The 13017-nt window shown below is 43.0% G+C and overlaps 1 protein-coding gene across 2 annotated transcripts; it reads left to right on the forward strand.

The window, feature by feature from the left end:
* Window positions 1–5017: 5017 nt before the first annotated feature.
* Window positions 5018–12099, forward strand: NIPSNAP3A (nipsnap homolog 3A). 2 transcript variants are annotated; one of them, XM_052778932.1, is made up of 6 exons: window positions 5018–5176; window positions 7267–7474; window positions 9444–9605; window positions 11118–11267; window positions 11652–11738; window positions 11849–12099. In XM_052778932.1, exons 1-6 carry the CDS (start codon window positions 5090–5092, stop codon window positions 11923–11925), a joined length of 771 nt encoding a protein of 256 aa, XP_052634892.1. In that variant the 5' UTR covers window positions 5018–5089; the 3' UTR covers window positions 11926–12099. The 2 variants fall into 2 exon arrangements, with proteins under 2 accessions (XP_052634892.1, XP_052634894.1); XM_052778934.1 differs by lacking the exon at window positions 5018–5176 and adding an exon at window positions 5419–6129.
* Window positions 12100–13017: the final 918 nt, after the last annotated feature.

Raw genomic sequence — 13017 nt, forward strand, 5'->3', positions numbered from 1 at the left:
TTAGCCTCCCCCCTCTCTTATGCCTGCCCAAGGCCATGTCTTTTCTCCACCTCTGGGCTAGGCCTGGCATGGGACTGCAAGGTAAGAAGGTACTTTCCTCAGGTAGCTGTCTTGTGTTGGACTCCCGTCTTCCTTCATACAAATCTGATGCAATAGGTACTTTTGGTTGTCTTCTCCATCACATAAGGCCTTGGACAGGTTAGGAGGTTAAGAGGCACAGTATTGTTCCATGCTCAGCTGAAATCATCCTGGATTTCTCCAAGTTAAACATGTCCAGGTCTGTGTGTTGAGGACCAAGTAGAAGACGCAGAGAATACCTGCCCAAGGAATAGTGGGGTGGCCCTGAAAGATTGTTCTCTGCCACCTGGCTTTATGGGCTTTCATGCTAGAGAAGTTGAAGCCTGCCTTAAAGCAATACTTAGCTCCCATTTGATACTCAGTTCTCTGCAAGCAAACCTTGGTTCAGAACACAAGTGCAACCCTGGCTGAATCCTAGAGAAAATCTCACTCTGCACCTCCAGAAGAGAGCTTATTGTATACAGAAAAGAGAAGCAACTAAGAGAAAGCTGTAGAGAATTTTAACTTAGGAAAGAGGATCTCGGTATTTTATTAGCATCCTTTCAGATCCTAATTTTCTTGGGGAAAATGTTAATTGAGCTAGTTAGTACCTGTGAAGTGAAAAGTCAACCCAGCTAGGTCTTCCTCATGTAAACCTTCATCTGCATACTTCACACTGTCTCCTTTCCATGTTTTTTGTAGCACACATCTCCCAGTTCTCAGAGGCATCGTGCTTGAAATAACCACAGAGGCAGAAGCTACCTTATGTCATCCCGTCTGTGAAAACATGCAAGCAGAGCATTTGTTTTTTGCCTAATTAACTAAAAAAGGATTTACTAAAAGGAATATTTCACTCTCAAATTTAAAAAATACCATTCACAAAGGCCAAGTAGACATTCTGAGAGGAACAACTGCAATTACAGTGGCCAAGTAATAAGCACAAGCAATTAATACACTCTTTAAATACTTTAAATATAATTTTTATGGCCTGTTGATAGGAAAGTTTTTTTAAATCAGACCTTTGGAATAAAACAATTTTACTATACAAAAATGATTGGAGGATTTCAGTGTGTGTGTTATCTTTAACATGTCCCTTCTTCTGGAATCATTAAGCCATTACAGATTTCCCAGGGAAAAAAAAAAGAAAAATCCATTCACCAAGCTTCTAAGAAACACATCTTCTAAAAAAGAATAAGGAACACATCTGAATGTCTTCTTTTTAACTTCATTCAAACAGGCATAGTGGCCTGTTACGCGGTTTGTGTTACAGCTACTTGCAAGATGAGTGGAGAACATTTTGATACAGTAAAATTTATCTCCTCCTAGTGTTGATATAAATAATGACGCAAGGTGTCATGACATCAAACATCAGGCCTAAATGTTTTTAAAAATCAAGCAGTATGAAGCAGCTCTCTAATTCCCTTCCAGATAGCCATAAGCACCTGCTCTGCCCTTTACCTTCTTGCTGTGCAGCTCTCAAAGGCTGCAGTCTCTCAGCCAGGCCAAGACAGCTGATGGACGCCACCCTGGTGAGGTCAGGGGCTGTGTTAAGCATATTCAGGTGTGGAGTGGGTAAATCCAGAGTGGACAGCACAGACCTGCTTCCCAGGGAGGTAAAGCACTATGTTGCTCTCCCACTGCCTTCTCCAGCAAAGCAAAAACATGAAACCAACTTTCTCGATGCTCATCCACTGCCTGGTAGGGCACCTGAACATGACTCTGCTTCAAGCATGTCCTCAGGCCCTGGGTATGAAGAAGACTCATGTGACTCTTAACCACTGGTAAATACAGAGACGACAGTGCCACACAATAAATATTTATATACAATGCAGGTTGTTTTCATGAGATGAGGAATGCAAACTGGCTAGGAAAAACAGGGAAGAAATACAGAGTTTGATAAGCTGTTAATCAGATTTTCATATGGAACAGCTGAGAGAATGGAAACCAGAGGATATTTACATGTTCTGGCCTACTGGGAACATACCAAGAGGCTGCATTACATTCAGGAATGTTGCCTTGTGTGCAAACCAGAAAACCACTCGTTGCTTGCTGACCCAGCAGCAGAACTAGAGAGAGCAAGGGCAGCACTCAGCATGAGAGATTTGTGAAAACATTACAGTGGAAACCCTGTGTATTACACTTAAACTAAACAAGCCTGCTGCACACCTTTCTCAAACCTACCAATGGCACTGCACTATGTAATGGAAACCCTACTGCCATTGAAAATGAGTGGTGAGTTACACTCTCCTGTACTTTTGAAAACTGCCTTTCTGAGGAAGGAATTTAAGCTGAAGGATTTACAGAGGAACAGAAGGAAATGTCCTTGGTTTACCCTTCATGCAATAGGAAACTGAAAGATGTGATTCACAAATGGGATCGTCCCCCCCCAGCCAAGGGGCAGGTACTGTACTTTCTCATTTTCCAAAGCTCTGAGTCACTTTCTCTGTGTTTAAGCAAACATCACAAATGAAATTTAAGCTGCTCTTGAAAGGCATTGTCTTTTGGTACAGATGGTTACCTTCCTTTCATTATCACCATCTCCACTTAAGAATACAAAGGAAATAAAAAAATCCTATCCAGCACTTGCCCACATTCACAAGTTACAAACAGATCAGATTAAAAGTGTTTCCTGTTCTACAGGAAAATGAAAATGGATTAAAATGTTGCATGCAGGGAGTAAAACACATAAATGCACTAACACATGCAAATCGCCCTCTTGCATTTTGCTTCCATGGAGCTTTGGTTTCCACCAGTAAAAAATGTTTTTAATAAACCATTTCAACGCAGGCAGCTCTGGCAGTCACAGCTACATAAATTGAAAATTTCATTTGATTCATCAATTCAGTACCAAAATTAAAATTTCCCATCAAAAAGCATTTGTAACAGATACTATCCACTATTTTTTATTCTACAAGATCAACACTGTCATTCCCAGACATCAAATACCATCTGTGAGTTGTGAAATTTACGTCTATGAAGCTCAGCTCCTGTTTACCATTCTGTGTGTTGATAGACAGACCTGTGAGTGGCAGGCAAGAGTTGGAGGTACAATCCTTTCACTTCACTGCTGGCTCTGCCACATCCACATGCAAAGAAGGATATATCCCTAGACTTCTAGAAGAACATGAATGAGAAAATACCGGGGGGTCCAGTGAATTCAAGTCCCAGGCAAAAAATGCAGAGCTGAAAGAACAGCCTTCTCAACAAATTTTATCTTAGCCACCTAGCTGTACTCATAAGCAGTTTTCTCAAATTTACTTGCTGTATAAAATAATTTGCTGAATTGTTTCAGGGAATCATTTCAGGCCTTCACTGAGTTCCAGTGCAGTTTGTTGTACATTTTAGCTCTGCACTGTGTTGAACTCTTTTGCTCAATTATGAAAATCATGTTCACCTTTCTGTTCCCTGCCTACACAAAAGAAATATAAAATTAAAGCTTCTTCTTGACTACTCAGGCTAGCAAGAACAAAACCTGCTTTTTATGACTAATCAGTTCAAATCCTGGCCTGTGTGGTCATTCCTGAGGAGAAAGCAAATACAGGAAAAGTTCAAACAATAAAAACAAAAGCTTTTAAAAATGTAAAGAAATATTTCAGCACAACATGGCTATGAACAACATTACTTCATCCATATAGTAAGATAAACAAAGGAGAACCTCAGATATTGTGGAGTTTGCCATCTCATTCCCTGCCTTCAGCTGAAATAAAATTTGTTCCTAAGTGAAAAAACACCCACACGTTAAACCAATCTTAAACCAGCAATAACTGCATCAGTAATCACACTTCATGTGTGCTTCTGCTGTAGACACTATGAGAATTATACATGCCATACTGCAAAAACACTTTAGCGTGTATCATGCTCAGTTGTCCCCATACAAAAAATGTAACCAAGAATACCACTTGCAAATGAACATGTAACATGTATGCAGTGCAGATGCTTCATTCTTTCTATACCACTCCTTTAATGTGCTTGTTAGAACTACTTTTTCTATCTCATTTTAGACAGTTGTTCTTCCTGGGCTTGTCTTGTAATAAAAATTGCCTGTAATTGTGAGAAAAAGCATAAATGCTCCATAGGCATGAATCCATCATTTCTCTCTTCACCTTAATTTCATGCAGAGTGCCTCCAAATCAATTATTCAGGGTGGAGGAAGGAATGTGCTGCCGCTATTAAGAGGAATCATGAAAGATATTGCCTTGCCAATTTAGATTGTCTTCCATAAACCAGCTTTTCCTCAGAGCTCATTTTACTCCCACGGGTAAAACACTGGATGCACTGACACCAACGGAAATTCTACCTTTACACTTGTTTTGGCCAATACTTAATTCCGCAAAGGTATACAGTCTCAGCCATCACAAAATCCCACCCCTAGGTAACCGTGCGGCAGTAAGACCGACACAGCTGGGCATACAGCTATAATGGGGTGACAGTGCTTGGCACTGTACATCCCTGGCACAAAGCTTGGTTTTACCCAAAAGAACGCTACAAAAAAAAAGCCACAGGGCTCTCTTCTGGAGGAGGACTGCAGATGGAGGATTTGTAGCCGTACAATTTCAAATTTGATCCTGCAAATGCTGGAAGGTGGGTGACGTACTGAGTGATTTGCCCCAGGGCAGCCTAGTGGGGACAAAGAGTCCCAGGTCTCCACAAGCAACCAGGATACTTTTTAATTGTATTCAGGCACTCAGGCGGAGAGAGAGGTACCACGTTTCACGCACTGAAGCCTGGTAACTTTAAAGAGCACTTCTCCTCGGCCGTCCACTCACTCACTCACTCACTCATCCATCCACCCATCCATCCATTCATTCATCCCTCTCTCCCACTCCAGCGGAATAAACCCCAGGAATTAAACACCCTTCGCCGCGGTTCAGTTCGCTGCTGGCCCAGGCAGTGGGGCGAGCTGCTGAGGCCGCCCCAACGGCCGCCCCGCCGAGGGAGGCTCCACCGCCCCGCCCCAGGGCCGTCCGCCCGCCCTCTCACGCAACCGAGGGCGGACCGCTGCGTTTGCCTTCCGCCCGGCCTGCCGCTCGCCATGCTGCCCCCGGAGACCCTCCGCCGGCCCCTCGCCGCCGCCGCCCGCCTGGCCCTGGCCCGGGCCTGGGCCCGGGCCCGCCCTCAGGTAACGGCCGGGGCGCTGCGGGGGGAGCCGAGCGCGGCGGCGGCGGCGAGGAGCGGGGCTGCTGGTGCTAGCCGCGGGGGCGGGGTCAGCGGGGGGGGTGTGGGCCTGCGGGGGCGTGGTTTGGGTGAGGGGTTTGGTGCAGGGGTGGGCGGGGTTGGGGTGGGGGCGTGGCTTAGGTCGGCGGGGACGGGCTTGGGGCGGGGCGGTGTGGCGCTTGTGGCTGGGCGGGGCGCGCGCTGCCCGCCGGGGCAGGGGCTGTCGTTGTCGCGACATCCTCTTTCACGGGCCTGTTTGCAAGCACGGGCACGCCTCGTGCTGAGGGTCGTTCCCGGGTCTTCTCCAGAATCGTGTGACAGCTTCTTTGGACGGGAGGAGTCATCCGGCAGCGGCCCAATATATTTGCATGAGTGGCAGAAAACAGCTAGGCTTCTCTTTTCCTGCAAGAAATTCGGCATTGGATGGGTCACCGGTGCAGGATTACTGCTAGTTCAGGATCCTGTGGGGATTTAGAAACTAAATGCTAAAAGAAGCTGTGATACATGGCGACCAAAACTAGATGCGTAATACTCCAAAGGGTCATTAGGAAACAAGACCTTTGGTCTTGGCTATCTGTATTTTGTGGCTTGAGCTGTACGCTGCGCCTGCCTGCTGATGCTTGTGAAATAAGACATTTCTAAAATCCATCCTGCAGCTACCTCTGTGCAAATACAGGCTAAGGCCAAAGATTTGGTTTGGCCTTAATTTTTCTAGTTTTGTCTGAGAGGCAAGTAGCATGTTGCAGGTTATTGAGGCAGTTGCAAAAGCAAGCATATTCTGGGACTTCTGAAGGGGTTTTATGTTATATGAATAGAAGAACTGTTCTTGACCAGCCTTTGGGAAGCTGCCAGCGAAGGGCAAGGATGCAGACTTTAGCAGTCTTGTGCTGGAAGGAATTAGTCTTTTCCCAAGCCTTGGCATGTTTTTCTTTCTTTTGCCAACCGTATGTAATTTGCTAATACTGATGTAAGATTGTAATTAGAAAACAGATTGCAGTAGTGCGAGTTGGTCGGGTAAGGGCAATGCAGGCCAGGCAGACGTTGATGCTGCCTCTGCTTCGGTGGCATTGGCAGCCTCGCCTTTGAATAGTGTGTTTAGTTGACTCTCTTCTTATTGCTTTGACTTTTTGCATCCTGCTGCTGGCTTCCTGAGGAAGGGGTATGAGAAAAGGAAAATCCTGCTTTGTTATGGGCTAATATAAACAATTGAGTGTGTGTCCTGGTTTCAGCTGGGACAGAGTTAATTTTCTTCTTAGTAGCTGGTGCAGTGTGTTTTGCATTTAGTGTGAGAATAATGTTGATAACACACTGATGTTTTAGTTGTTGCTAACTAGCGCTTATCCTAAGTTAAGGATTTTTCAGTTTCCCATGCTCTGCCAGCAAGCAGGTGTACAAGAAGCTGGGAGGGAGCATGGCCAGGACAGCTGACCTGAACTAGCCAAAGGGATATTCCATACCATAGAACGTCATGCTCAGTATATGAACTGGGGGGAGTTGGCTGGGAGGGGCAGATCACCGCTTTGGCACTGGTCAGTGGGTAGTGAGCAATTGCCTTGCGCATCACTTGTCTTTTCTTGGGTTTTATCTCTCTCTCTTTTTGTTATCTTCCTTTTCATTACTATTACTACTACTATTATTATTATTTTATTTTACTTTATTTTAATTATTAAACTGTTCTTATCCCAACCCACGAGTGTTACTTTTTTTTTCCCTGTTCTCCTTCCCACCCCACCAGGGCAGGGAGGAGTAAGCAAGTGGCTGCGTGGTGCTTAGTTGTTGGTTGGGGTTAAACGACGACAGTGTGACAAATAAAGGTCTGTTGCACTGCCAAAAGGAGTTGCAACAAATAATGCACATGGGAACTATTTCCAAAGAAAAAAGTCACAAGATATTTCTGTAGTGGAGATCATGAAGTACCCCCATCACCCAGCCCCCAGTAAAAAAAAAATCCATCTATAGCATCTCACTGTTTTAAAAAAAGTTTAGAAATTAGACAGAAGACTTTTTTTGGCTTGAGAATTAGTTTTAGTTATTTTTCTTAATATTTTCTCTCAGGTACTTGCATCCCTTGCTACAGGGCCCAGACAAAATAATAGCATTTTCTACGAAATTCGCACATATGATATTAAGCCATCGAAGATGAAGGACTTTGTGGAAATGGTCAACAAGTACTTTCACCTTCGCACAGCTCACTCAGAGCTGGTGGGATTCTGGTCTGCGGAGCTGGGAGCAATGAATAAGGTGGTCCACATTTGGAAGTACGGTACGCTCAGCATCCCTTTGCGCTGCTCTGCTCTCTCTGTGGTCCCTGTCTCCGAGGCAAAAAGGCGAGGAGAATGCTTACCCAGCTTTTATTTGTTGCTCTTATTATAAAGAAGTGTCAAAAAAAATCTTGCACCTGTACTCATTACCAAAAAGAACACTGCAGAGCCTGTCAGGACAATTTTGACATGTTGTGATGAGGGAGTTACAACTGTTCTTAAGCAGCGATCTCTGCTCAGAATAGGTATAATAGAGGAACTGCGGCAGAGTGCTTTTTTTAATGGGAAATATCTTTAAATTAGGGTCAGTTCCTGAACCACAAATGTCTTCAGAATTTCAAAACGGATGGAAAAAACGTTGAGACCTCCTTAATAAGATAATACATATAAGTGCAGACAATCTACATGCAGTCTGTGTATGTTTATATGTATATATAATTGTTCTCAAATTTTAGTTCAGTTCACTCCCCTAAAACAATGAAGATACAGTTTGCATGCTTAAACTCCTTTTGCAGCTGGACTGTGTTGAGGAGGGAAGCCACTGCACCAGGTCTGACTGCCCAAGCACACAAAGTGTTTCATTGCTGCTTCAGCCTTGGTGGCAACAGGCATCTGGCAGTATAATCAACTTTTTATGTTGTTGGAGTTGGTGCTGACCTGGAAGGTGCTGGTGAGCCAAGAAAAGCCACAATTATGTGAGAAACTAGGTGTGCTGGCTGTGATCTTTGTGGAGCCCAAGGGAACTTGATATTTGGGTTATGGAGAGGTGAGAACGCACAGCTGTATCATTTCTTTGTATATCTGCTGCAGTCTCAGGTATATCTGTATGCTGAGACAGAGAATTTTGTTTCTGAAGTCCTCAGTCTGCTCGTTGAAATCCAGCCTGTTCAGAGTACCTCTTTAGAATAAAGAGTCACCCCTTTTGTCCTGGAGGGGAGAAGGGACCAGCTGTTTGTCAACGGGAATATTATGAATTTATGTGCATGTATGGTTAATAAACTGTCCTGCTTCTCAGAACTTTCTAGCCTTGTCTATTGTTTCTTTCTCGCTAAAAAAACCACCTAGTTTTAATAATCTGTGAGAAACTTTTAAAATGCAAAACTAAGGAAGAAACCTGTAATTTTTATTTCTTTCCTAACGGTGTTTACATGTGTAATGTACAACATCCTTTCTCCTTGATTAATCAGACCCCTGCGTATATCTCTTTAGTAGTTAAAAATAATTGGTTTATTTTTCTCTTAGTCCCAGGGTACTGATATTTCTCAAAATTCTTCCCATTCTCAGATGCTGGATTTTTCTCTTGTATTATTGAAGGCTGCCTGCATAAACATACTGCTTAAGATGCCACTGCAGCCTAACCAGTTGAAATTCAGACACTCTTAATTCGGTGGATTTGTTTTTATTTAAGAAAAAAAAAAAGAAGATAAGATTTAGATTTGGGGCATTTAATAACTGTTTATGTAGCTGAACAAACAAACATTACTTCTACACTTGTAATTTTAACGTCATTTTATATAAGCCAAAACTCACATTTTTCTTAATTTTCTCTTGATAGGCTAATATTCCTTCTGAATTTTCTTTTCCACTTCACTTCCTTATCCACTGTGCTTTCTCCGAATCTCCTTATCCTTCGTAATTGTTGCCACATCCAGTATTCCTGCGGATGCCATATATGAATCTTTCTTAATGGTAACATTGCTTAACATATTTTAACTTTTTTATAAACTTTCTTGGAAAATTTGGTTTGGCTTGAAACCATTTAAATCTGAGTGCTAAAGCAAAGACTTTTGCAGAATTTAAAGGAAACTTACCACATCTGCTTTGAGCTAATACACTGTTTGAAAATATCAGTTTCAAACTTAATGGAAGTACAGCTTGCCTCATTGTAATTACACATTTTGGTTGAGTCTGATATGACATTAAGTGCATTTTTCCATAGTTTCTTTTTTTTTTTTTCTTCTTTTCTTACAGATAATTTTGCCCATAGGACAGCAGTCCGGCATGCACTAGCCAATGACAAAGACTGGCAAGGAAAATTCATCTCCCCCACTCTCCCCTTGATAGAAAAGCAGCACAATGAGGTTGCTTATCTGGTACCCTGGTGTCAACTTGGGAAGCCTCCAAAAGAAGGGGGTGAGCTTATCTTCTCTTTTGCTGATTAAAGTTACTGATGCTGATGGACTAACAAAAAATGGCTTAAAGTTTAAACCAGGTATTACATGGTTTTATAACCCTTTACGTAACAAATGCATGTACGTAAACCCATGTGAAAAAGGTGACATAACACAGATAAGGGACAAAGTTTTTAAGAAGGATTTTACACTAACTTAAATCAATAACTGACTAGAACCCTGATCATTAATGTTGTGAATAGGTGTTTGAATTGACTAAACGACCATGCAAAATGGCAACACTGTAGTAGTGGTCAGAGCAGTCATCCCGGACTTGCTTTGTCCATCCACCAGTGAGAGGGCATTTCCTGGACACACTAAAAAGACAATGATTGTTCTCTTTCACAGAGGTTTTTCTCTTTTATCAATTTGCTTTGATGTTACTGCTTCTTTTGCATAATAGTTTTAAGAAAAACAAAAAAAATCCCTACCCTTTAAAGATATGTGCAAGTCAAACATACTTTGTAACAATCATAGATTAGGTGTAGATGTCCTGTCCATATGTGTTTTAATTCTCTCTGTAGCAAATGTATTAATAGTATTGACTGTTCCCTGATTTATGAACGTTTGCAGACTTTGTTGCATGGAGTGACATCAAACAGGCCTTGCTTTAGCCCTCAGCATGTGCCTATGTACAGTAATCTTTGTTCTGTATTTCCCTGTGATTCTGAATTTTATGCTGTTTTCTCTTAAAACTGGAGAGGTGACTTTTGAAACACTTTGTTCCCATTTTAGGTTGCCTCCAGCCCATTGCTGGAGAATAAGACCAGACATATGGCAAGTGTTTGGCTTTCTATTAAAGTGTCAGCAATTGTGGTCTAGAGTAACTTCCTGAACAGAAAGGAGATGGATAACATGTCTTGTAGCAGGACTGGAGTTTTTCGGCAAATCGTGATGTCATTTGTCTATGAACAAGGGAGATGATTGTTTGGCAGAGCAGAGATGCTAAGCTAGTCCTGGTTTGTTGGTTATGCCTGCAGATCTTGCTGTGACCACTTGCCAGGAGTCAAAGGGGTGTATAATGTCTTAAACCACTTCAATGCCAGAAAACATTGCCAGTCTTAGAAAAGGCCAGCTTGTGTTGTTCAATCAGCCATCCAAATTCCGCAAATACGTGTATTTGTGACTTTTGCAAAGTAGTCTGAATCTCCCCAAATTTCCAGGCAACACTGGAAATTGCTAAGTTGGGCTTTGTATGAAGCCTTCTGTTCCTCAGGGTCCCAGTACTTACATTTACACTTGAACTAGCTCCAGTGTGCAAGTCGCTTGCCTGTGGTCTTGTGAGCCCCTGGAAGTTGTGAGATATTGTGCATCCTGGGATGAAGGGGCAGTTTCATGTCCTGCTGACCCCAGATGGCAGGGAATTGCAGTACTGGTTTCACAATAAATACGTTGCAGCCATGACGGACTGTTTGAGAACCAGCGTATTAATTTATATTTCCTTCCTTGAGATCATCTTTGCCTTTTCTTCCAGGAGTATATGAATGGGTTACTTTCCAGATGAAGCCTGGTGGGCCAGCATTGTGGGGTGAAGCATTTCAAGCTGCAATTAATGCTCACATCAACACAGGCTACACCAAGCTGATAGGTGTTTTCCACACAGAGTATGGCTTGCTTAACACAGGTACTACTCAATTTCTGATACAGACTTTGGCATGAGAAGGGGTGGAGGGAGAGGGGCAAGCCCTTGTCCTGAATCAGGATTGGCTGGCTTGATGAAAAAGTTGGTGTGGATCGTCAAAGTCCTGTAAACAGTCCTTGAACCCAGCTTTGTATATTGGGTTATAGGCTTAAGCCAGGTGCTGCTATCTGAAAAGACTCCCAGATCTGATGTTAAAGACCCAACCCTTTTAAAGGCTCAGCAAAAGATCATCCCACCACTTGCCTGGAGAATTGTTTCTGCTAACTGCAAGGCATCTAACAGGTGAAGGCAGACTGCTAGGGCTTACAGTTCATGTTGTATTGCAGCACTAACAGAATTCAGCTGACTTTATTTGTACTTTCTCAGTCCATGTGATCTGGTGGAACGAGAGCCCAGACCACCGGGCAGCAGGAAGGCACAGTGCCCATGAAGATGCCAGAGTGGTAGCAGCTGGTAAGAGACAATGGATCCGGAGAACTCACTAGTGTAACCTGCATGCATTCTGAGAAAAGTATTATTTCTCATTGGATTGCTGTCTTAATTAAGTATGCATTTAATTTCAGTGCGGGACAGTGTCAGGTTCCTGGAATCCCAGAAGAATGTGCTCCTGATTCCTCTGCAGTGCTCGCCACTCAAGTAACCTTCCCAATGATGTAACTTATGGCAGAAAGGACAAGATGGAAGTGCTGTCAGCCAGTGCCATCACATAGATCGTTATACCTGCATGAACTGAGTTCTTCAGTTTATGACAAATGGATGCAAAATGTTCATCACTAGCAATGTAAATGAGTAAAATTTTGCACCCTAATAGCAATTGCTAAATAGAAGTTTATGGTGATGTTCCTACATCCCCAGGAAAAAGAACTCGAGCCATATCACCCTTCCTTTATTTTAACCCCCTCAGTTCTTAATACTTTTCTGCAGAGCTAGATCAGTTATCAAACCTAGTAAGTTGTTCTTTTCCAATATTACAGCTCAGGGCTGGTATCATTTTCATAACATACTTTGGTGACTCTTGTAATTATCACATCTTGGCTATTACATACTGGTCTAGGAAGGAATGCCCCCACATGTCTGTCACCCAGTTATGTTTTAATCAAGACTTCTCATTGGAATGCTTTGTATTAATTCTGAGTAATGTAAAACATCAGCATGGCTGGAATTGCACCTAGGAGGTGCTGCAGTGAAGCTGGTCAGATAGTGTGTCCTGATGAACTCTACCACAAGGTGAGCATTTAGTCACTATCTTGTTACAGCTCACTTCAGCCCCTTCCTTTTGTCCTGGTTTCAGCTGGGATAGAGTTAATTGTCTTCCTAGTACCTGGTATAGTGCTATGTTTTGGGTTCAGTATGAGAAGAATGTTGTTAACAAACTGATGTTTTTAGTTGTTGCTAAGTAGTGTTTATACTAAGTCAAGGATTTTTCAGCTTCTCATGCCCAGCCAGCAAGAAGGCTGGAGGGGCACAAGAAGTTGGGAGGGGACACAGCCAGGGCAGCTGACCCAAACTGGTCAAAGGGGTATTCCATACCACGTGATATCATGCCCAGTATATGAACTGGGAGGGACGTTCGGAGTGATGGCGTCTGTCTTGCCAAGTAACCATTATGCGTGGTGGAGCCCTGCTTTCCTGGAGAAGGCTGAACACCTGCCTGCTGATGAATTCCTTGTTTTGCTTTGCTTGCGTGTGCGGCTTTTGCTTTACCTATTAAACTGTCAGATCTCAGCCCACG

This window comes from Harpia harpyja, chromosome Z, assembly GCF_026419915.1.
Source record: "Harpia harpyja isolate bHarHar1 chromosome Z, bHarHar1 primary haplotype, whole genome shotgun sequence".
Classification (NCBI taxonomy): Eukaryota; Metazoa; Chordata; class Aves; order Accipitriformes; family Accipitridae; genus Harpia; species Harpia harpyja.